The 26,146-nt window shown below is 39.8% G+C and overlaps 1 protein-coding gene across 1 annotated transcript; it reads left to right on the top strand.

Moving 5' to 3' along the window:
- Wee2 (WEE2 oocyte meiosis inhibiting kinase) lies at nucleotides 1-22,534 on the top strand. The gene is given in 12 exon segments (XM_034518983.2): nucleotides 1-331; nucleotides 5,944-6,140; nucleotides 7,449-7,500; nucleotides 10,491-10,663; nucleotides 12,541-12,659; nucleotides 16,586-16,732; nucleotides 17,597-17,704; nucleotides 17,822-17,907; nucleotides 18,792-18,962; nucleotides 19,912-20,054; nucleotides 21,656-21,698; nucleotides 21,701-22,534. Coding segments are annotated over 12 exon segments (1,659 nt in total). The 5' UTR covers nucleotides 1-25; the 3' UTR covers nucleotides 21,815-22,534.
- Nucleotides 22,535-26,146: the final 3,612 nt, after the last annotated feature.

The raw sequence follows: 26,146 nt of genomic DNA, 5'->3' as shown, positions 1-26,146 counted from the left end.
CAGAGACCTCCTTGTCTGCACTGAGATGGCTGACGCAGAGACTGACCAGGGGCTGAACAAGAAATTAAACTTCTCCTTTTGTGAAGAAGATACTGAGAATGAAGGGCAGATGACCGCAAGACAAGACATCAGAGGGGACCAGAGCCAAAAGCCTGGGAGGGATGAAAGTGAGGAGTTGGAGAGTCCCATGTCTCCCGCCAGATATGAATTTTATACTTCTCCAATCAGAGACAAGGAGAGTCCAGGTCCAGGCTATCCCAAATGTCCAGAGACACCAGTATTATACAGCAAGAGCAAGCTGCCAGTCCCTACCAACTTCTCCACTCCCAAAGTGAGTAAAACGGACCAGGTCTTTTCTTTGAGCTGTTCTCCTATGGGTCAGCTGATGGGAGAAGAGGGGTTGGTCATTTACATATATGCAATGAACTTGCCTTACAGACTAGATGTGTCTTCAGTTCCCTGTTTCTTAGTGGAAACGAAGGCTAATTTAAGGTTACCAGGAAACAGAATGAACTGTCTACCTGCTTGTTTCCCTCAACCAGTAACTATTTGGTATTTGCTACACATATATCTTAGTTAAAGAATATTGAAACTCCAAGAGATGAAGAGGTCCAGAAATCCTGTGTACTTTGCATATATATATATAAAAAAAATAATAATTCCCAAGAGAGTGGCTGTCTTACCTTGGCCACTGTAATCGAGAAGACTGGATACCTTATCTTTTTGGTTTAGTCTACTTTCCTTTCCATCATGCCAGGTGGCTGCACCTCTGGGTAATTGTTTACTAATATTTTCTAATAAAGGAATGTTCATGTTTACCATCAACACACACTCATATCTGCCGCTGCTGTTCTCCCCAGCACAGAGCCCCCTCTGCTTTTGGCCAAGTGCAGTATTGGCACCTCTATTATACTTTTTTTTTTTTAAGCAGAACTTTTTAAAGAATTTAAAGTGTCAGCAATTAAGCAATGGTTGCTTATAGTTCGAATGTTACTTTACTTCTGCTACACTGCATTTCTCATTTATTAAAGGCAGGGCTTGGGTTAGCTACATGTAATAGATTCTGATGCCATGGTGTGTGATTCCCTAGGATGAAGGTTAGCTCAACTCTGCCAGCTCAGCTTGAGGTACTTAAGATCATTATAATCTGTGTGATCCTGCTTGCAGACAGCCTCTGTCAGTAGGGCTCTCTAGTGCCTGCTGAGAGCAATAGTATATCTGACTGGGAATACTAGGCTTCCTGTCTGAACTGTGGCAAAGAGGTTATGGTGTCCATTGGAAGGTATTTCAGTGTTCCAATACCAACCAATAGATTAACCAGCTGCTGCTTCTTTTTCTTCTTCTTCTTCTTCTTCTTCTTCTTCTTCTCCTCCTCTTCCTTTTCTTTCTCCTCCTCTTCCTCCTCCTCCTCCTTCTCCCTCCTCTTCCTCCTTCTCCTCTTCCTCCTCCTTCCTTCTCCCTCCTTCTCCTTGTCCTTCTCCTTCTCTTCCTCCTCTTCTCCCTTCTCCTTTCTCTTCCTCCTTCTTCTCCCTTCTCTTCCTCTTTTATTCCCCCCTCCTTGAGAATCTACTGTAGTAATTAGCATAGGACACAATCTCTGTTTCCAACCAGTTTACAATTTATCAGGAGATGGGCAGGGTGGTACTTAAGAGTTCTCTGTGCAGACTGACTCAGTGGGATGATTAGGGAAGAAGGAAAGGTGAGGGAGCAAGTGAACAACAATGAGAGTTGGTGTAGTGTTGATAGATGATGGAGAATGGGCTTTGAGTGGAAGTATGCAGGCAAGACATGTGTCATGCATGCAAAAGCATCTCGTTCATTACATCATCCACAACATGCTCTGTGTTAGCAGACCCTCTGCTAGAAGACATCATTTAAGTTCCTCAGCAAGTGCCCCCAATTAGAAAGCAACCCAAGCAGTAATAAACACTCAGATAATGTGATGTGGAAGAACAGCAGAGTATTAGGAGGAGAAATTTGGAATTAAATTTCACAACAGTGAGGAAGTTTTTTTTTTTTAAGGAAATACTATCTGAGAAAATACCTAAGGAATGAACTGGAGTTAGCCAAGTAAAGAGGGGAAGGAGACCCTCAACCAAAGGACAAGACACCCACTAAGGAAAACTACTTGGTATTCAGTGGAACAGGAGTCTTTGTAAAAAGAAAGGCAGGGAATGAGATGGGTAGGCAGGAAAGAGAACATTCTATTCTGAAAGCGTTGAATTAACCATTCAATGGCTTTGAGTAGGGATATTTTTTAAAAGTCATGGTTTTATGTACAAAGTGGACTAGACCAAAGAAAAACCTTGATATGGGGGAGTATTCACCAGGATTTTGTTGGGAGCAGAGAAAGGCCTGAATCAGGAGAGAACAGGCCTTAAGCTGAGAGATGTTTGGAAACTAGTAATAACTTGATGGAGGTGTTGCAGAGAAAAGAGAGATCTAAGATGATGGTGAGCCTTCTTGTTTAGTTGAATAGGTAGAATCTTGACTAAAGATGGGAGACCCTGAGGATGTACAAGTTTGGGGGAATAAGTCAAATAAATAATTGTAAGTAGGACAAAGGGGAAACAACTGAAGTCAGGGATCTCTGTTTGGCCATCTGTGGCATTTAGGAAACCAGTGAGGCCATGGATGGGGATAAGGTCACATGGCTTGAGTGCTGGTATGAGAAGAGAAGTGTTATAGTTAGAAATCTTTAATCATGCCAAGATGAAGAACAGGTAGAGGAGAGCATAGAGAGGTAGGTGGAAATACAACAGGGAAAATCCCTACTCCACAATGATACATTCGAACCAGGATGAGAGCAGATCATTTTGTTGGGAGCAGAGAAAGGCCTGAATCAGGAGAGAACAGGCCTTAAGCTGAGAGATGTTTGGAAACTAGTAATAACTTGATGGAGGTGTTGCAGAGAAAAGAGAGATCAGGGTGACAGATCAGGGTGGCAACTAATGGAGCTTTGCTAAAGACACTGCTGCTGATGCACAGGAAAGGAGGGTGGGCTTCTTTCAGCTTTTCCTAAGAGGTGCAAGCAAAAATTGTGTGACACTAATCTCCTTTTCCATAAGGGATTCTTAGCAGAATCACTGAATAATAGAAAAGCATCTTTAGGCCGTAGTAAGGTTGCTACATCTAACTACATTGAACACTAGCTGACTGTGACTCTATTGCAACATTACAGATTCTATATTCCAACACTCAATTGGCCTCTGAGTTAGCAAGTTCCAAATACTGTAATTCGGTCTTGATAGGAGGTTGCCTTCTCACCATCTTCAGAAGTCAAGGAGCTACCTCCTACATCTCCCTTAGTCACCCATCCAGAGTTGTCACTAGACATTCATCTACACTCTGTGGGGTATGAACACCTTCTGCTTTTTAGTCTTCTGTACTTTCAGGCAAGGCTTTCTTTCATAATGGATGTTAACAGTATCTTTCTCTGTATCACAAGAGGAGATCACAAATCCCATTGGTCTTCATATTTCCACACTAGAAATTCTAGTGTCATCTGCTATGATATGAATTTTTCCATGTTTTTATCTGAAAATTGCATAGGCTCTTTTTATTTTTTCTTAAAATGTAACAAAAGAACTCTTTGCAGCTCTACAGACATGCAGAACTTCATCCTCCAGGTCATATGTGAAAGATTTATTTTACCTGGCATTAGAAAACAAACATTTCTTGGTTTAATGGTCTAGTATAACCCTGAGTTATTTCCAAAGTCATACTGGTAATGGAGACACATCATTATGTACTATAGTTTTGCTTATTTTGAAACCATAGCCCCTTTCCATGATAAACTCACCAGAAAATAGTAACACTGTGGGTTTTGAACACAGTCCTAGGATTATTCACTCTGAACTCTAAGATACATGCCAGACCCCTATAAAAAGCCCTTGACTATGCTAATAGCATATTTTCTTCACCTACAGAAGTTGTGTTAATTTTTATGCTCCATAGCATTTTTCATTTCTGCTTATCTCAATCGTTTATTAAACATTAAGCCTAACAGTCTTTGAAGGCTCATATTACTTAATGAGTCAGATGATGGTTTTTGGCTTCTGATTTTACACTGAAAAGTCATGAGCAGAGCCCATCAAAATGGTAGGATTCTTTGATAGCAGCTCCTAGGTGCAACAAACATACTGTAAAGTTCCATCTTGACCACATGTATGCTACTGTGTGCTTACAGAACTATGGCATGGGTATTCCTCCAGATCCTGACACTTAGATCCAAGGGCAGCCTGTTCTTTCAGGATACTTTGTCTTTTTACTTGGCAGTTGGTTAAACTCTGGTTAAGTTTAGGTTCAGCTGGATTAGCAAGTCTTCATTGTACCATATATTGGTAGCCGGTTATAGCCACATCAAAGCCCTGAAATCTTATATGATTATTTTAGACTACATCATTTTTAGAGCTATGGTTGTTTAATGACAATCTACTCAGCATAGTGTAAAACAGTTTCTGGAGGGAGTTATCATCTGCATGAATACATGGAGTGGTCTTCTATTTTCTGGTATATTTACTCATCCTTGGAACTCCTCTATTGAGCTGAACCACTCTAGAATACCACTGAACCACTCTAGAATACCACTGAACCACTCTAGAATACCACTGAACTACTCTAGAATACCACTGAACCACTCTAGAATACCACTGAACCACTCTAGAATACCACTGAACTACTCTAGAATACCACTGAACCACTCTAGAATACCACTGAACTACTCTAGAATATATAGTCTAAGGGTCGAGAGACCTTATGCTTTTAAACATCTACAATCGTGTCTGTCACTCATGATATACAGACATGATCATTTATATTAAGTTATGGCTCTGTAAAATGCTGATGGTTGGGATGAATTTAGTTAAAATTTTTATAACTCTTCTGCTCTTTCATTTCTACTTCTACACGTTGGTTCCTGAGGCCACTGTTTTAATAGAGAATGACCTATTCCTTTATTTGTTCTTTTTTTATAATCATTTTTCTTTCATTAAAAATTTAACGTGGTTACATTGTTTCCCTTTCCTATTCCTCTACTCCCCACCTCTGCCCCACCTTCCCCTGCCCCTTGTTCTCTCTTAAATCAATGGCTGCTGGCTCCTTTTTCCTTACCCCAGGCAAAGAACTATAGGCAACTTAAAAGATACTGAAAAGAAATGGTATTCCCCAGGAAATACCAAGTGGTCAACCCTGAAATCATATACATACTAGTATCATTATAGGACTGAGCACATTCTATTTATATATTTAGGAGTGTATATATATAGACTATTATTTTTAAATCTTTATTTCACTTCATAGGGTTCTTCTCATTTTATGTGGTGTTTTAAGTGAATTTGAGAACTCCAATTTTCATGTTTAGAAAGTCTATAAAATATGTCTCTTACAAAGTTATTAATTCAAACACACTGATGAACTAATTAACAAATGGTGTGTTCATTAAAAGTCAGATTGTATCTCTATACACATCAGTCTCTAATCAAGCACCTGCCACTAAGTAGGGACCAAACAAATACTGAGATTAATATTTGAGAGAGAGAGAGAGAGAGAGAGAGAGAGAGAGAGAGAGAGAGAGAGAGAGAGTTAATATATAAGAAAGAAGGATGGAAGCACCTATAGAATCATTTTTGTCCACCTAGATGCAATGTCCTCATTTTTGAAAGCTAAAGCTAAGACTTAGACTTGCTTTCACAACTGGGAAAACTGCCTGGAAGAAGGGATGGAGCTTAGCAAAAACATGGATTTTTTGTATTGATTCAAGAAATGAGCCTAGAATTCCATATGCTTAAAAGAAGAGCACCGGGTATGGTGCAACTAGTTCTCACTGAACCACACAATCTTTTAGCAATGGCATCCGTTGGTCCACATACTAACTAGCTAGTTGATGTGAAACTTTACTTTTTAAAGCCCTGTTCTGATTTGCCATTTGTCATCCTCACTTAGAATTCGCTGGGTCAGCCAGAGATTTCTTTGCTAGAGAAGCTCTCTGCCCGAAGCTCTAAACATTTGAGACTCACACCTGCTTCCCTCATGGATGAGAAGACCTCTTTGTCTCTGGTCAATATCAACCCATTTACTCCGGAGACCTACAGAAAATTACTCCTTCAATTAAAGGGCAAGAGGAAAACCAGAGACTATCTGTAAGTGTACAGTTTTCTTAATTTCTGAGAACTCATTTGAGCAAGTGCTAGAATAAGGTTAGGAGTAAGAACTCTACTTGAATGAAACTGAAGTAGTATGTACGTGCCCCTCATCCGTACAGCAGTGCGGTTCACAGAGACTCTGGCATCTTTCCATTCTGATGTGCACTGCAAGGAGCTTTTTGATAGAGTTTGCCAGAACAAGCAATAGATCTAACTTCCAGTAGACAGCTGAACGTGCTAGAGACTAAAGTCCATGGATTTCCTTTAGTCTCTAAAGGAAATGAGGCTAGCAAAGACATTCATAGTTTCAACTTTATATTGCTGCTTTGAATTTGGCCTGTGATACCTGGTGATACTGGTGATGAGAACTACAGGGCAGTTGTTTGAACTTCTCTGTAGGTGATGGAAAACAGATTGAAGAGGGGGAAAAGATAGTGTTGTTTGCTTGTAAAGGCACTAATTCCCTAATTCCCTCAATTGCCACAGAATAGGTACCTATAGGTCTTAGCACATAGGTTCTCAAATTGTGGGTCATGACCCCTTTGGGGAGGTGTCAAACAACCCTTTCATAGGGATCATGGATCAGATATCTTATATATCAGATATTTACATTATGATTCATAACAGTATCAAAATTAAAGTTATGAAGTAGCAATGAAAATAATTTTATGAGGGCTGAAGAAATGGCTCTGAGTTAAGATCAATTGTTGCTCTTGCAGGAGACCTGGGGTTCAATTCTCAGTACCTTCATAGTGGCTCACAAAACTATCAGTACCTTCAGTTCCAGGGCATCCAACACCCTTTTCTGGCCTAACGGATACCAGAAAATCATGTGGTATACAAACATTCAGGAAAAAATCCATACATTTAAATAAAATAAAACAAATCAGTTTTTTATAAAAAGAAAATAGTTTTATGGTTGGGGGGTCTCCACAGCACAAAGAACTGTGTTAAAGGACCACAGGATTAGGAAGGCCGAGAACCACTGTCTTAGTACGAGTTGTCTACTTGCCTGAAATGTCCATTCCTTTCCTGTCTCAGTTTCATTCCTTCTTGGGTTTTTGCTTACATATTCTCTTCTGGGAAAACCTTTTCCCCTCATGACTAGGTACAGTTCATGGTGTCTCCTGATGTCCAATTATTATCCTGTTCTAGGCTCTGGTAATAAATTCCTAGGTTATTTCTATTCCCTAACATAAAGTAAAGAGGGAAGGAATTATTTGCTCACAACAACAGAACTTATCACACCAGCCTCAGTGTCAATTATTCTTCAATCACCCTGTTCTACCCTTTTTCTTTTTTTAGTGAGAAAACTGGAGAAGGGGAAAGCAAATCAGAACAGTGGATGCCTGCTAAGGTGAGCGTGGTCTTTTGGTCCAGCAGTTACAGCAGACATCTTATGCTATTCATTCTGCCTGCCTGTCTCTGCCCCTTTGTTCCCTCTTTTTCCTTCCTCTCCCTCTCCTGTGTCCCCTCATTCTTCCCCTTAATCCCTTCCTCCTCATCAGCTTCCTCCACTTCCCCCTCGTCCTTCTTTTCCTTACTCCCTTTCCTCTGCTCCCTAATCCTTGTCCACTCATCCTTATCTACCCTTACCTTTCTCTTTTCGATCTGTCTACCTTCTTCCTCTCTTCCTTTCTCTTATTCTTTCTTTCACCTTCCATCATCCTTCCCACCATCCCGTTCTCTTTTCTTTCCTTTCTCTGTCACACATACCTATCTTACAGCTTTAGCAGTTTACATTGCAACAGAATTTACATAGACTGTAGTTAGTGCCAATATAACCATTTGTTATGTTGGCAAGCAGTAGCTGGTATGGACATTGCTAAGCTATTAGATAATTTTTAAAGGTTTCTATTTCTGCTTTTAATCTGGGGAAACTTTCTATCCTGGGGTAAAGAAGAAATGAGAAAAATTAAGCTAGTTTTGTTCCCCCAAAACTGAAATAGAGAGCAGTGATGTTGGCCCAGAAATTTCTTTGTAAAACTTCAGCTGACAAATATATCCTTACTTGTTCGCTTTTACGATCGTCTCCATGTGGTTTTCTAACTTACCAAAATAATACATTTGCCCCTGAAATGTTTTTCCCATCTGAACTGTAGTTGCTGAAAACTGTGGAGGGCACTGAACACCCAAAAAATAGAATAGCCAAGTTAAATACAAAGTCAGCAGGATATTCAGTTGCTATTAAGGTGTTTGCAACATGCATAAACATGTCTCATCAGTATTCTGTGTTCAAAACTCAAAAATGTCTATGATGGTCACACACATCCCATGTTAACCGTGGAGTCAGACATCACAGTGGCTGCCATTCTTTTAATGCCTCTGAGTGGCAGAAACTCCTGTTGCTGTCACTTCTAACTACTACACTTTTCTTGAGCAAATCTTTTCTGCACAAGTAAGTTAATGTTTGTCATGTTTTCCCCATCTCCTTCTCTTCCTTGCCATTGGGGTTTCTCATGGCTCACCTGGCCTAGAACTTATGATTCTCTGGCCCCTGCCTTCTGAGTGCTAGGATTTCAGGTTTGGGACACCGTACCTAGACAGAGGGAGTGGATTTAAATGTCTACACGTGGCTATTGTACTGGCCACTGAGAAGGCGGTGGCTACAGGCTCCCACCTTTTATGCAAACATCCCTCCTCACGCCTTTGCTGCCTTCCTCCTTTGACTTTTATTCCTTATTTGTTTTATAAGCCATTGACTGGTTTCTGATAAAATGCCAAATACATTCATTAAATGAAGAGGATATATCTATATAAATAAATATCTGCATAAAAGTCACTGGCCAGGATGAACACCATTGAATTATCAAAACAATGTACACATAAATATAAGGCAAAAAGATACGTAAATCTGCATGTCCTTCTGTGTGATGTGTGAATGTATGCGTAGATTTAGGGTCAACAAGGGTGGCAAAACAATCCTTATAGAAAGCAAAGTAGTAGAACAGATGTGTGTGTACAGATAATTCTAGGCAAAGAAAATAACTAGTGTATAGTTCTCTAAAAACAGGGGAATGGGGGCTGTGTGAGAGGGTGCCTTGGGTGGGTGAGTGGCTGCAAGTGATGCAGATAGTGGGCTGGCATGTTCGAGCTAAGAAGAGGGTAGCCAGAGCACCCAGTGTCAGCTGCGAAGAGGGCTTTGGGTGTGTTGTCAGAGAGTTTAACTCACTCACAGAAAACTACTAGGCTTTTAATTCTGTGGAGTCATTTTGCAGAATTGTTATCACTAGAGGAGTTGGAAAGAGAGCTGGTAGTGGAGGAAAATCCCGATATGGAGGAATCAGATGTTAAGACTGCCTAAGGGCAAAGAAAATTACAGGTCTTGCTGATAAGGATTGATTGGAATTGCATGTAAGAATGATCTAGGAATAGTCATAATTTTTTTTTTTAATTTGCTAAAGTTAGATGAAAAACATTCTTGCTAATTGGGACATTAAAAAGGATGACACTGGGGAGAGATATCATCTTAAATTTAGATTCATGTGTAGTTAAATTTTGATCATAATAATAGACTGTAAAATTCCCAAGTGTTGACCTAATACTAAGATAACTGTGATATATATATATGTATATATGTATATATATGTAAAACATATATCGACATACATAATATATAATATATCAACATACATAAACAGAAGTACAATGACATGTGATAAAAACACTGTATATTATGACATATTAATGGACCTGAGGAGTCATTGCTATGATTTTCATGTTATAAACAGAACGCCGATGAGTTCAGTGATTTCCCTGAGTTGATTTAGTAGCTGGAAAATGAGTGATACTACCAACTGGCCACTAGGGGGAGTGATTTTTGAGTTCAAGTGATGGATTAATTCATTCAACAATTTTGTTTCCCAGACTAAGACTTCTGTGAAAATAAATTGAAATAAGAAAATTTACTCAACATGAGGCCCAAATACAGCACTCAGGCCTTGAGAAAGGTAGAGATTCAAAAGGAGGTTTTAATATTATTCCTGCTTCCTTGAAACATGCTTCACCCGCTTCACCCGTTTCCTGTTAGTCCTTTAGCTGAGGACAGTAGTTCTGGGTTTCAGAAGCTGAGTTTCAGAAGCTGATGGGTCTCCCATCAGAACAGGCTGACCAGATGGAGGAAAGAACATTTCAAAAAATATGTGATCAGGGGCAATACTGACTTGTAAGTAAGGGTCCAAATGACATAGGTGTGTGTGGCCAGCCATTGGCAAACTCTTCCTGCTAGGAACCCATTGCCTTTCCCTCGCATTTTAAAAAGCAATTTAGGTAATGCAATATAGCTCTATCTTACTGCTCACAGTATGCAGGAAGACTTATTTTCTTTCTCTTCTTTAAATATTTTAGAGAAGTGTTCTACATGAAACTAATATGGCTTCCCGCTATGAAAAAGAATTCTTCGAGGTAGAAAAAATTGGGGTTGGGGAATTTGGCACAGTCTACAAGTGCATTAAGAGGCTGGATGGATGCATTTATGCAATAAAGCGCTCTACAAAACCCTTTTCAGGATTATCAAATGAGTGAGTACCTTTGAGAAGTATTGGATGAACAGGCTTGGATTTGGTAATGTACTGGTTCTCCAAATAGTTTAAAAAAGAACACCAATATCAATGAGAATACACCATTTGCTTGTTTTTAAATGTATCTCTACCATTGGATGTCATTTTATATTCATAGCTTTACTGAGTTGTCCAGAACACCATTGGTATTTCCTAAGATAGAACGTGATTTCAGATCGTGTTGTTGTTTGTAGTTATAGGGTCTCACCATATAACTTTGGCTAGAACCCACTAGGTAGAGCAGGTTGGCCTTGAACTCAGAGATCTGCCTGTCTCCACTGGCATTAAAAGCATGTACTACCCAAACCAGCATGCTGTTGTTTTAATTTCTTGGCTTTTCTGTCTACTGGTCTTACTGCCATTCTAATGAATTAAATTATGAAATAGTCTCCTGGTACCTATTTAAGTTCATCTGAAATACTGTCGGACAGGAAATACTATCAGTGGTTTAACTCTGTTTTATACCCTTGTAGCCTACCCTCTGCAGCTGTGATAAACACCATGGCTAAAAGCTACTTGTGGAAGAGGAAAGGGTTTATTTAATTTTTTGCTTCTAGGTCCCAGTCCATTGTGGAAGGAAGTCAGGGCAGGAACTCAAACAGGAGCAGAGATAAAAAACTACAGAGGGGCACTGCTTACTGGCATGTTCCCTAGCTGCTGCTTAACCTGCTTCTTACACTTGTCTAAAGTTGGAACCTCCCACAATGGGCTGGGCCCTCTCACACCAAACATTAAGCAACACAATCTCTTGTAGACATGCCTATAGGCCCATCCGATTTACAGAATTCCTCACATGACATCTCTTCTTCCTAGGTGGCTCCAGTTTGTATCAAGTTGACAATAAAACTAACCAGTACATATGTTACTAGTTAATTCATTAGTAAAGTTTGGTACCGCGTGCAAAGGAAAACTATTCGTAGTTTTGTATTTATTAGTAGTAAATGTTGTACTTCCGGAACTAACTGTCCATTCTCCTCCTTGAGCATGAGGAAAAACAATACTTTCCGACTGAGTCGATGCTTTTGTGAACTCCTTTCATGTATACTGACTGTGTGGAAGCCAGATATTACAGGCTTTTTGTTTTTATATTGATATCACGAACGGAATTTGCTTTTCTTTTGCACAATGCAGCTCTTTCCCGAGAATTTCCCCATGAGCCCATCAGATTCACTGAGTTTAATGATGACTCTAGTGACTATGTAGCCTGTAGAGAGAATATAGACCCATAAAATACCCACAGTTAAGTGTGTGCTGGCTTTCTTGTTATGCCTGTTAAGACTTTTTCACTGTCAAACAGAGGATTAAGACCTAAACTATATGTGCTATTGACACAGTAAGCACATGAGGCACCTCTGTATATGCCATGTTCAATGTACAAAACATGGACTTTGGTACCAGGTTGACCAAGTTTCTGCTCTAAGATCTATTATTATCAGTTTCACCTTGGACCAATCACTTACTCTCATCATGTTTTCCAATGTAACTTACAAGAATCTATAAAGACTGAATAGATAAAACACTAAGCATGCACCAGGCCCTAGAAAAATATTTTATTTGTAATGCCTCTCATGTTTCCCTTTTAAGAAAACATTTTAGCTGGGTGGTGGTGGGGCACGCCTTTAATCCCAGCACTTGGGAGGCAGAAGCAGGTGGATCTCTGAGTTCGAGGCCAGCCTGGTCTACAGAGTGAGTTCCAGGAGAGCCAGGGCTACACAGAGAAACCCTGTCTCGAAAAAACAAAACAAGACAAAACAAAACAAAACAAAACAAAAAAAGAAAACATTTTAATCTATCTTATTTGAATTAATTTTCTCAAATGCTTCTCTGTCCCCTGGGAGTCTGGATTTGCACGAAGTTTATGCTCACGCAGTGCTTGGCCATCACCCCCATGTGGTACGCTACTATTCATCCTGGGTAGAAGATGATCATGTGGTCATTCAAAATGAATACTGTAATGGTAAGTATGTGGACTAATACAAAGCAGGGATGGACTCTGTAAATCTTCGGGAATCAGTGTGCTTTCCGACAGTTTAAGCCTTTACATAGCAGAGTCGCACTGAAAATGTTTGTGCCTGGGAGCAGAGACTAAGAATGGAGTTGAAGAGTACTTGAGCGTGTGTGTATTTTTTTAAGCGAGTGTAGCCAATATACAAATGTTATTAATCCTTTCACAGCTTATCTTATACTGAAAGAACAGTTACCATACTAGTTTAAATAATTCTGTTGCCAGGTACTTGGAAAGGTATAAACCATACCATCTGGGGAAATGTTTGAATAAAGGCTCCTGGTCATATTTGGTGTGGTAAAGACTGCCAATTTTGCCTGTTTTACTATGGACTACTGAGTGAAGGGATCCTTCATGTCTCTCACTGCTTCAAACCTTTGAGCTTAATTGTCCTCAGGTATGGGGTGGGTGTTGTGACCAAACACAGGGCTTTCCGTTGTTTTAATAAATTGAGTAGTATATGCATTAATTTTCATATTCCGATCAGAGAATATTTGAAAATCCTCCTCCCCACAGCCATCCTGACTGTCTCTAAGAGTGTAGTCTACCTTTCAGTACTTTTTGTGCACACCCAAAGGCCCTGCGGATGGTGGTCCAGCCTGGTTTTGGAGTATTGTTCTCAGTAACAAAGCTTGTCTGCTAGGGGATGCCTGAATGAACAAGTGGGCGGGCAACTATGTCAGGAAACGGACACCTATCTCACAAGACAGCACTGTGGCACTTCTCTAACTGCTTCCTTGTAGATCCCATTTCCCTGTGGCCTTGACCTGTGCTATCTTCTCTTCGAAACTCACACCACCCCCTCCTTTTGTTCTAATGCTCCTCAGGGAGGTGGAGCCTGTCCTTATGCTTATGAGTGAGACGTTTCTTAATCATCTTTTCTTTCCAACTCCTTTTTCTAGAAGGAAAATTGGTTTGATTTTCATAGGTTTTTTTTTTTTTTTTTTTTTTTTTTTTTTTTTTTTTTTTTTTTTTTTTTTGCTACCAGCACAAAGTATAAAATAGCAAAAATTAACTAACAAAGTAAAATGTTCATATGATATAGAGCCAAATGAAAAGTTTCAAGAATTTTAAAACCAGAAAGACAAGAACGTTGTTCTTATTATAATCGTCCTTTACTTCCCTTGGACATTTGAATACCTCTCTGTGGCTGATACGCTACTAAACTCCAGCTAGAGAAACACTCGAGATTGAGATAGATGGATAGTCCTTCAAAGTGTTTTGTGCCACTCTTTCTGATAGAAGAACTACATAACAGAAATCTGAGGCGAAGTCATCTGGTACCATCATAGATAAACAAGCAGTCAGAGAAATAGGGCAGGGTACTCCAAGGGGCCTAGTTATTAAAGTTGGAAAGACCTGGTTTTACAGCCCAACTCTCATGCTCACTAGCTATATAATTAATTACTGGAATGTCACTCAAAATTCGTGCATAAATGGACGGTAGTATTTATTACAGAATTGATTTGGCAATTAACAATAGCACATGCCAAATATTAGCAGATCCTAGTAAAAATAGAGTAGCCTCAAATTTCATAAAGGAGGCAAGACTTGAATTAGATACTGCAGAAGAATTAGTAGAGTTTAGGAAATCATAGTGCAGACAGCCAGTTGTTGGAACATCAGGCAGGCTAAAGGCAAAGTACTGAGAGTGGTCTGACCTAACAAAGTCGGAAAACCATGATGAGTGATTCTCACAGTAGGAAATAGTATCAGCAAGATAAAAGGAAGGGATGCAATACAGGACTTTAAGGTCCAGTCAGTGGCTTTCCGATTAGATGTGGGAGGTTACAGGTTGCAGGGAATTGTTGCTTCATCATCATGGCCCATTTGCCCTCACAGAGTGCTCACTCATTGATGGGTAACTGATTTTGCAATTTAATTCTTACAGATGGAGCCTGTCCAAGTCCTCATTCCTCCTTCCTCCTCAACTTCTCCCCCAACGTTTCCTTCCTTCTTATTTCCGTCTTCATTATCCCATGGCTTCCCATTACTCATCCCCTAGCCTCCCAAAGCAGTCAGACTGGGGCCTGTTCAGCTGTGATTTTCATTTAGATGATGGAGTAGGTGATTCAGAGTCTTACAAATGTATATTAGATGACTATTATTAGAGATCCACTGCCATATAATTCCCCCTGCTGTCCCTCTTAAGCCTGAACCAATCAGATGTCCTCTTTTTCCTGACCTTTGTCAAAATGCCTTGAAAGTCACCTCTGGATCAGTCTAGACAACTAAAAGGTCTCTAATAGATACAGCAGTCCCCAGGAGTTCAACTGATTCTGGGTTAGACTATTTATCTCTCTGTAATGACAATATTTGTATCCCTGGTATCTTCTGTCATTGAAATTCCATAAAGCCAACCCCTGATTCTACTTGTTTAAACAATATGACACATCAGGGTCAATGTGCACCATGGAGTCACATGAACGGCTGTATTTCTCTATTAAAACGAACAAAAAGAGCCACTGGCAGTAGAAAAATAAAGCACTATAAAATGATATTGTACCTTTAAAAGATGTTCTTTTCTTTAAAAGGGGCTAAAGTGCTCTTAATTTACAATCACAAGGGCAAGCTACAATGTGGAAAAAAATGTGGTTTCCTGCGGAGGCATTTGAATAACAGCAGCTGAAGGAAACTCACTCCCATCTGCTACACCTGGGAGGAGCAGTGAAAACACATTCCAAGAACAGTTCTGTGTTTTGAAGTAATTGAGGTCACATGACTCTTATTTTCTGGGAGTTTTCTCATAAGCACTCCTGATTCTCACAGGACTCCAGTCTTGGACCGTGTTCTGACAGAGGTCCTTGACTTTCTCATTTTGCCAGGGTAAATATCCATTTCAAAAACCTATGGCTTATACTCCTAGTCTTTCAGAAGAGGGGTGTGCATTAGATGAGGCTCTTGCCTCTTAGGAATACCCGGGCTGGGTGCAGCCTGTAGAATTCTACTGCAATGCAGCCCATCATCCTTATCCATATGTAGGAGCTTCTCCTACAGATTCAGTTTCACAGTAACTTCATTTTTTAAAAAAACAAAATTGAAAATATTTGCTTTCCTTACAAGGGAGTGGAATTTTCTTGCTGAACGTACATATTTTAGCATGACAAACTGCCCTTTCAGGTTTACACTGGATCCTTTTTTTTTTTTTAAAGTACAGACATCCTTGAGACTTTATAATTTTAGCTGTTTCTGTTGTAGACAGGTACAGCTGTAAGTTTTATACCTGCTGATATAGGAGTCAAGACTCTAATTTGAGGACCTTGTCAGTGAACTTGAGTTCAGGAGTGTTCAGAAACATTCTAACACCTTAGAGTGTGTATTTAAGCCCAGGCATGGCATGAACTCAGGACCTTGGTTTTACTGATGACAAAGATAAATCAAGATAGTCTACAGTCAGTGTGAAAATACAGGATTCAGGCATAATTAAGAGCTTTTAAAATTTCTGTGAGTCACAACTATGACATTTCCAATTTTATGATCCATCATTAATAAAATAAGGGTCACACTGAAGATACTAATGTTCTATAATTATTAGTCTAACATTGACACAGGATTGATTATGAACACTAATAACTACCCAAGCAGGCTTGATTGTTGTATGGTTAATAATTAGGTAAAATTCTTAAAAGGTTAGTTGTCACATACCTGAGGCAATAGGGCCACATATTGTATATCTGGCCACATATTGAGAACTAGAATCTTATTTTGGTTTCAAATTCCTGAAATTGTAGCATCTATGGCTCTGTTGTAGGGCTGATATTGTATGCTTTGCACTGAGCCTGAACTAATCGAGATGTGTTCAAGTCTCTGATAATCATTTCCTGTGCCCCTTCACACTTGTTTTACCTACTGTGGCGTTATCTTCCATTCCTGCCCAGGTGGGAGCCTGCAAGCTGCTATATCTGAAAATGCTGTGTCCAACAATCACTTCCAAGAGCCCAAACTCAAAGACATCCTTCTGCAGATCTCCTTGGGACTTAAGTACATCCACAACTCTGGCATGGTACACCTGGACATCAAACCTAGTTAGTATTTGTTTCTGTCTATATTCCTTTCATATTTTGTCTTTTATAGACCATCCTGAAAATCTGCCCCTGTGTACCTTCAGTCTCAGAAACAGCACTGTCTACAAGGATTGCTTTCTTCCATTTCTTTTCTGTAACAAATTCAAGTATCTTTAATCATTTTCTCCTTGACCCAAGGGATACATGGGGAAAAAAAAAAAAAAAAGACACTCTCGTGTAAAGCAAAATATAAAACTAGACTTTAATTTACCACGTTGGCCGTATTCTGATTGTGTTATAACTAGTACTGTGTTTTTCTAAGTCAGCCCTGAGTAGAGTGAACAGAATGAGTATGTTTAGCACTTGTGAAACCTAAGGAAAAGTTATTATTTTGTGGGTTTTGTTTATTTTGAGACAGCATGTAACCATGTTCTTCAGAAGATGGGGATTATCTTAAACAGGTGGGTGGTTTATCTTAAACAGGTGTTACCCCATGACTGGTCGTTCTGATACGATGTAAGAAATTACAGAGCTGGGTATGTACACCCAAGAGGCAGATGTAGAACAGTTTTTGTGTGTTCAAGACCATCTACATAATGTATTCCAGGCTACTCAGAGCTACACAGTGAGAGCCAAAGGGAATGGGAGAGGGAGAGAGAGACAGAAAGAGAGAGAGAGAGAGAGAGAGAGAGAGAGAGAGAGAGAGAGAGAGAGAACAAGAATAGGAAGAAAGGAGATCATGTAGAAAAAAATAAAATTCAAAGGTTAGTAGTTATTTTGCAATCGTACCAAAGGAGAGAAGCTGAAATGTCATGGCCATGAAAGGGTCCTTGTGGGGTGGGAGCTCAGAAATCATTACTTACATCTACTCTGTATTTTTTTGAGGTAACATCTTCATTTGTCATAAGATGCAGAGTGACTTTCCTGTAGGCCCAGAAGAGGCTGAAAGTGAAGCGGACTGGTTTCTCAATGCCAGTGTGATGTATAAAATTGGTGCGTCTTCTTTCTATCCCATCAGTATATTACTCTATAAATAAACTGATAACTACATTTACTCCGTCTCTAAGAAAGACATGTTCTGAAAAACACCCTTTCTTTCTTTTTTAAAAGGTGACCTGGGCCATGCCACATCAATCAGAAAACCTAAAGTAGAAGAAGGAGATATTCGCTTCCTGGCAAATGAGATCTTGCAAGAGGTATAAATTAGGGAAACAGGGTGGGGGTGGACTTGCATTTTTCAATTTTTAATTTTTGAAACAGATTCTTGCTCTGTTATCCAATATGGCTGCTGCAAACCTGTTGTCTCCCTATCTTAGCTTCCCAAGTAGCTGGGGCTACAGATGTTCAATGAATTTTATAATTAATTCATCTGTTTTTATACTCTCAAATGAAGGCTCATGGTACCCCAAATGAGAGTATGTATTTGTAACTCAAACTTATTAAGTCTCGTTTTCATTTAGAATAGAGACCAAACACAGTAATGAAATTCCCAAAATGCATAGAAATGTTGTCTTCATCAACAATGAATCAATATTTACATAGTTCTTTCTAAAGATCCCTTACTGTATTTCTAGTATTTCTTAGAATTCTTAGCTTTGTGGGTCCCATAGTAGAAAGGAAACCATTTCTTCATGGTCATCTTTGTCTTTATCATGTTGTTAACTTCCTGATAGCCCACCAGTTCTGATCACTAAAATGACTGTTAGTTTCTGCCCATCTTCTGGGCTTCCTGTTAAGTCTGACTTAGCTAGACTATAAATTCCTTCTGAGTAATACTTAGGGAAAAAAGTATTTTCTTGTAATCAGCTAATTATATGTTCAAGCCTCCTAGAATCTGACAGAAATGATGCAGAGATTGTGCCTTGGGCTCTTGGGGCACCGAAATATTGTTAAGATTTGTTTATGTTCCCTTTAGCTTCTAAACCAGCAACTACAGTAAATATAACTGTTGGCCCAGAAGAAGCTGAAAGTGAAGGGTCCATGAGATGCAGAGCTTATGTGATACCAGACCTCTGCCAATCACATTTTAGATTCACTATCTTTGGCAGACTAACTGGTCTTCTTGTCTTCTGTTTTGTAGAATTACCAACACCTTCCCAAAGCAGACATATTTGCCTTAGGGTTAACAATTGCAGTGGCTGCAGGAGCAGAGTCATTACCCATCAATGGCAACATGTGGCATCATATCCGAAAGGGGAACCTCCCAGAGATTTTCCAAGAGCTCTCAGATGACTTTTATGGTCTACTCAAGGTGACACATCTTCTGAGATGAAATGCAGATGAAACATCTATATTTTAAATGTGAAGGTGTGGTGGTGGTGGGTGCAGGGGTTAGGTAAACATGAACTTAGTTGAATCTGGGCATGAACAGGAGGCGGAAGGACGTAGGAAGTTCAGATAAGACAGAATGAAGTTTCTTAAGGAAACTTAACTTCCACAATACACTGATGTGAACACTTTTTATTTTCTCTTCCTAATAACCCTATAGAATGGTAGGTGCCACATCCTTCTGCAGCAGAGGAAACCCAAGCTCAGAGGAGCTCTTGTATTCAGTTAAAAATTGGCAATTCTAAATCAAACCTCATCTTTCCCCCCCAACTTCAGGGTTTGTACCATTGTCAGCAGCCAGCAATGACACTGTTTTCTAAAACAATCGCTTAAAGAGTATCTTTAAAAGTGGAAGCAACTTAGAGTTAGAATAATGGTAGACTGCATTTATTCAAGAGTTTCCCATAGCTGAAAAAGGTGTGTGAATGCCCTGGGAAAGTGGAGACTTGCAGAGAAGACTTGGACAGCTTTTTTCAAGTGATAGTGAAACATCAGAGAAAGTAAATGAAAGAGTATAGATGATTAATCTTCTATTGAATTGAAAGGCTGAAAGCCAAAGGAGTCTTCAGGCAACACGTAAGAGATGTTTAAGTATTTTAGGGTCATTAAGAGACGACAAAAAAAAAAAAAAAACCAAAACAATAACAACAACAAAAAATGTATAGTATAGTGGAAATCCAAGTCATAGGTACAGACAGCCGGTGGTACCAGACATGTTCCACCTTCTGTTCAAGGTACAACAATGTTTCCACTGACAGCGCACAGCTTTGCAAAACTTAGCAGTAGATATAGAACTGAAGTTGGCTTGAATGGGGAGATACTGCCAGTATCGAAACTTTCGTTTCCTTCCATGGTCCTAAATCTGTCTTCAGAACATGATCCACCCAACCCCAAAGGAGAGGCCTTCTGCAGCAGCTCTGACCAGAAGTCAAATTCTCTGGCCCTTCCTGGAGAAGACAGATAAACTCCAGAGACAACTGAATTTGGAGAAATCTAAGACAGCCACACTGAAAAGGTATAGTTGGTTGTTGGGAGTCAAGAAAGGATCTGTTTGAACCACTCGCCATGGTCTGACTGGACTAATGTGTTTCTGTAGATTCATGTGTATTGCATAATCTACATCGTCAGACATACTCTCTGACCACTGGAAGTCTGGCAGTGTGCTTTGTTTTATGGCACGGGATTCTGCAGCTCTGTGATTAGACAGCTTGAAAGAATTCCAGGCAATGCAAAGGAAGCAAGAGGGAGGTATGCAACACCAGCAATAAGCAAAGCCTTGGGTTCTGAGGGACAGCAAGTATCAAAGTAACTGGTGATCTCACAAGCCATCCTGATGTGGCAGCTATATAGGCAAGATCACAGAACTTCTAGTCTTAGCTAAACAGACATCTGTTTTGGGGTGCTTAGGTGAGTGGAGACCTGCTTTAGAAAGCACCAAGTTACAGAGACAGAAGGCAGACATCCTATCCTGATAACATGTTTAGAGGATTATATGTTTTCCTGAGAAAAGGCAATCTGATCTCTGGTTGATGTAGGTTTGTGTTCATTTGTTTGTTTACTTCTTCATTAGACAAATGGGAATTAGTATGGGTGTGGTTGGAGGAAGTCATACAATGATTTTTACATAAGCTTTTGAAGGAATTCTTAGTTTATTTTTGTACATGTGCACTATTGGAAATAAAAGGAAATGTAGTCCTTGCTTGAAATTTGCTTATATGTTCAATTTTGATTAGCTACCAAGTCCATCCTGGAAGGACTAGCTTGAAGACCTGAACAGTCCCCAAATCCTGTTTTGATTTTGAGCTGCCAGCCTCAGACTGGCAAAAGACTCTCAGCCTTTAGTGAGGTTAATTAGCTATTTTCAATAAACCACTTCATATTCTTTTGCTCTTTTAGAGTTTCATTGTTTCAGGTAATAAACACAAAACACATACAGGTACAAAACACATACACACATATATGGATATATATATATGTATATATATATATGGATATATACATATATATATGCATGTATTTATACACATGTTTACAGGAATGCAAATTGTCTGAAGATGCGTTGTACATACTCTGTGAGGGTAGGATGAAGGTACAAGTGACTGTCATTGTTCAATACAAATGACAATTGATGGGCATCCATCATATAGATGAGGCAGATGACATCTTGAAATCGTCTAGATCAACAGGTAGTAGGCTTGTTCTATAAAGGACTAGATATTCAATAGTTCATGCTTTGAAGGATGTATGATTTCTGCTGAATCGATTCAACTGTGCCATTGCTCAATGAAAACAACCACTGAATATGTATTTGTAATATGTATGTATATAGCAGATAAAAATGAGTAACTGTTTCAATAAGATCTGTAGTTTGTTGCCCCACGGTTCTTATATTTTGCCTAAAGAGTTGTTCACCTAGAATTTTAATTTTAAGGATGATTTATGAACCATCCATGTAGCAATCTCTTAAATGATAGTAAAAATCATAAGAACTGATGATGCCATTGTGCATGCAGCTCAGGCTTGACTCTGTAAAACTGAAATAACAAGAGAAATTAGCTGTGACTATAAATACGCCCTCTCACTAGGGAAGACTTTACCTGTCTCCTTTAATTGCAGGGAACTGAAAAAAGCTCAGCACATCCAGACCCCTCAGAGAGAGACATCCACCATTGTTATCATCAGGCCTACAAAAGCTCAAGAAGCACAAGACACCTCCTGGTGGGAGGAGGGAGGAAGGAGCCCTCGGGTTTCACCTGTAGGGCATCCTCCCTGTAGGAGCTCACTTCTCACCAGGTAGCCTTTTGCCACACAACCTTCTGAAAACTCTTACAGGATACAAAATGGAACCAGCTTGAATGCACAAAGATCTCAAAAGCCACCCTGATGTGGCATCTATAGGCAAGATTACAGAGCTTCTAGGGTTTCTTCTTAGCATTGGTCTTGTGTATCATAGATACTGGAGACTTCCTTTCCCTAATGATGTATTTCTAGTGTCACTAAGGACTTCTAATGAATAATCAGAAAACATGGCTCTGACCTGAAAGAAGAATCAGAAACTTGCTACTTTGGCCTATGGATTAAGAAGCTGCCTTTACTTATTCTTCACTGGGGTCCAAAGAACCTTCCCTGTACAAAGAAAGGGATAAAATGTGGCTTTAAGTATCAGCTTCCCAGAGAATGCTACCTGTATTCCGGTGTGCTTTCCAAGATCTGTCTGCTCCTACAACCACCAGCTCCTTTGAGAAGGAATTTGCCTACTATACTTTCTGAATGGAAGCAACCTCTTTTCTGATTTTGTATTATTAAATAAAAGACCATCATTGTGTGAAACAATTAGAGTAAGACTATAATTTGGACATTCCTGAGCTGCTTATTAACTTGTGAAACACAATCAGCAGAGGCAGAGGACCCGGGAAGTTTGGTGTACCTGTCCCCCGTGTGTTCTAACTGTGGCTGTTCCCCATATGTCTTAGGTCTCTGTGGCTGACTCCAGTTGCTTTTGAGTTTTTGAACATCATATCATCATTGGGTTCTCTTGTTTTTATTTTTTAACACCAGAATTCATCCTTTTGTTTTCTGTGTTTTTTAACATATTTTAATCCAAATCATTGTAAATAAAGATTTTTATCTTGTCCAAAGACAAACAAGGGTAAAACATTCTTCTTTGTGATATGTACAAAGAATGTGAACTTTATCTTAGAATTTCTTGTAGGTCAGTAGTGGCATGTCTTTGTGTTAACACCATAAACAAAACTGCACAGTACAGGTACATCTATAACAGCAATAAAATATTGACAATAAATATATACTTTTTGCAGTCTTAATGAAGGCAACCTGTTAATATTTTATTTAAAACTAAGACAATATCCTAACTGACTACAAAGTATTTCTAAAGTTGCTTTCAAGAACTTTAAAGTATGTGCTACTTTAATTAGCATATGTGGAAGGATTATAATCTCACAGTCATTAGGAGGCTTTATAAAAATGATTTAAAAGTGAGAATTTGATTAGACTATGTGGTGGTTTGAATATGCTTGGCCCAAGGGGTGGCACTATTAGGAAGTGTGGCCTTGTTGGAGAAAGTGTGTCGCTGTGGGGTGGGCAAGGAGACTCTCCTCCTCACCACATGGGAGTTAGTCTTCTCCTAGTAGCCTTCAGATAAAGATATAGAACCCTCAGCTTCTCCTGTACTCCATGCCTGTCTGCATGCTGCCATTCTCCCACTTTGATGATAGTAGACAAAACCTCTGAACATGTAAGCCAGCCCCAGTTAAATATTCTCCTTATAAGAGTTGCCTTGGTCACTTTGTCTGTTCATAGCAGTAAAACCCTAACTAAGACAGACTATCCAAAGGTGGTTGTAGTGGTTGTTGTTTGGGTTTTGTTTGTTTGTTTGCACCAACTTTCTTTCTGTTTCCAAAACGTTCTGTTTATGGCAAATTATTGCCATCCATAGCTGGAACTTTTTTTTTTCTTTTTGGTTTTTTGAGCCAGGGTTTCTTTGTGTAGCCCTGGCTGTCCTGGAACTCACTCTGTAGACCAGGCTGGCCTTGAACTAAGAAATCCACCTGCCTCTGCCTCCCAAGTGCTGTGATTAAAGGCGTGTGCCACCACTGCCCAGCTAGCTGGAACTTTAACACACACACACACACACACACACACACACACACACGCAAACAAGGCCAAAGGTAACACAGCACTCTGCACTCCTGGGTATAGATAGTAATACACTTCTCCTTCTTCAGTCAGTTTGGAAAGGTTTAAAATCTCTAGTCTACTACTATTGGGAATTCATGTTGAGCACAGCCTGTCATCACTTCACTGGGAAGGCTATGTCCATAGATGAACTACTTGATCAAATCAATCAATCTCCCTCCTCCCCTTCCCATTCTGTCTCCTGCTCTGCTTTAGTTACTGTTCTATTGCTGGGAGGAGATAGCATGACCAAGGCAACTCTTAATTGTTTTTAAAAAGCATTTCATTAAGGGCTTGCTTATAGTTTTAGAGGGTTGGTCCATATCATCATGGTGGGAAGCAGACAGGCACGGCTCTTGGAGCAGTAGCTGAGAGCTTTACATCTTAATCTGAAGGCAGCAGACAGGTAGACAGTAGGCCTGGTGTGGGGGTTTGAAACCTCAAAGTCCATTCTCAGTGACACACTTTCTCCAAGAAAACCACAACTATTCTAAAGAAGCCAAGTCTCTGAAGCCTTCTAATTCTTTCCAAACAGATCCACCCACTGGTAAACATTAGACATTCAAATAGGAGCCTATAGGAGCCATTCTCATTCAAACCACCACATGCCCTCCCCTCCCTCTCTGTCTATGGAAAGGGTTATTCTGGGTTTCCCTATAATGACATTGGAGCATATTGTAGATTCTTGTATCTCTAACAAAACTTTTGAACCTTTTGTTCCCAGTTAAAATGTTTTGGTTCTTCAACATTTTGGCTTACTTGAATTTGAATATGTCTGAAATCATGTTTCCACTCATGTCATGTTTTTTGTGTTCCACTGTGAAATTGAAACCTTGAGAAGCTCATGCTTGTTTTGAGGCACACTGTAAACTGTATACTCATAAAGGTTCTTTGTATTCTAGGAGTTCATCACCAGTGGGGATGGCACATCTTCATGGCCATTTATATTACAGTATGCAAAAAAGGGAGGAGGTGACTAGCTGAGGCAAGCATTTTTAAAGTGTGTACCGGGTTGTGTTTCAGACTCTGAGGATACTGACAGCCGACGGAGGCTGAAGTACCTGTTGCACTAGGAAGGAACATTACCAGTTACAGTTTCTCCCTGACACTGTATGAGTATATATATATATCCATTATAATACTATTTTCATTGTTAAAAGGAAAAAAAATGAAGGAGCAGGCCTTGCAACTTCTTCCAGACAACCAGCTAAGGAAGGAGAAGGTGTCACTTTCTTTCTGAGTGGAAAACAGCCCTCAGCCAAGACTCCCCATTCAGCTGTTCTTTATAAAATGTTTAGGCAGGGCGCTTGTAAGTTTCAGGGAAATATCCATATTTTTCTTTAACCAACCTTCACTGCATTCTTCACATAGAGCAAAGGTGATATTAAGGGGATAGTAAAGAAAGGAACTGGATAAACATGAGCCAATAGATGTGTGCAACCTGGAAAAAAAGTTAAGGTTCACTCCAAAGTTCACGTCAGGGACCATTAAAACAAAGCTTGCAAGGTGGGTGGGGGATTTCTCTCTGGAGGGAAAGGTGCACTTTGTTTTTCCTTCGCCTTGTCTACAAAGCAGAAGCAGGGCTTGTAAAGAGGATGTATTATTATCACTAGCAGTGCAGGGGTCCAATTTGGTGCCTCCTTATTTCAGGGAATCATCTTTGTAAAGGTGCAAATCTAGAAAAGAGCATCTATAAACATATCACTAGTGAGCTGGACTTCAGAGTGGGTTAAAATGTAAGTTGAAAACCACGTTGAATAATTCTGATTTAAAAAAAAATTCTTAAATAGAAAAAATGGACTTGAGGAGGCAATGTGTGTGTTGGAATGGTCTGGAGTTCCCTTCCTTCTAACACCGGAGTGTAGTGGGTAGCCCTGGTCTTTAATTTTGATGCTAATTCCTTTTTCCTGGGAGGGGCTGCAGATGAGGAGTAAATCAGTACACAGGTGACTTGTGAACCTTCTGCCCACATTAATTTGTAGAATAAAGTGTAGAGCCGCTGATTGGGCAGTAAAAGGAGAAGTGGAAGGAAGAGTTTGGGGGGTTAGGGGGAAGAGGAGGAGGACAAGGAAGAAGATGAAAGGACTGAAAGGTTTAAGACCCCCAGAAGGGGACCCCAAGGGACCCCACTCGAGTCTCAGGACGGCACACACCCAAGGACACAAGAGAGACTGACTTGTTGCAAGCACATGAGGTAGTTTAATGACAGAGTGCTCCAGGCCGCCCAACACGTCTCGTGCAAGAGACAGAGAGGATGACCTTGAGGCTCTAAATTTTAGGGTTTATATAGATATGGAGTGGGGGAGAAAGAGGAAACCTTCGTACGTGCTGTTTTACATCAGCAGGCTGTACCAGTCGATGGGGCAGAGGGCAGTTCCTGCAGGTGGAAGCTTATCTAAGTTAGCATAGTAT

This window comes from Arvicanthis niloticus, chromosome 15 (genome assembly GCF_011762505.2).
Source record: "Arvicanthis niloticus isolate mArvNil1 chromosome 15, mArvNil1.pat.X, whole genome shotgun sequence".
NCBI lineage: Eukaryota > Metazoa > Chordata > Mammalia > Rodentia > Muridae > Arvicanthis > Arvicanthis niloticus.
Note: the sequence above shows the minus strand (reverse complement) of the source record. Positions and strands in the feature narration are given on the sequence as shown.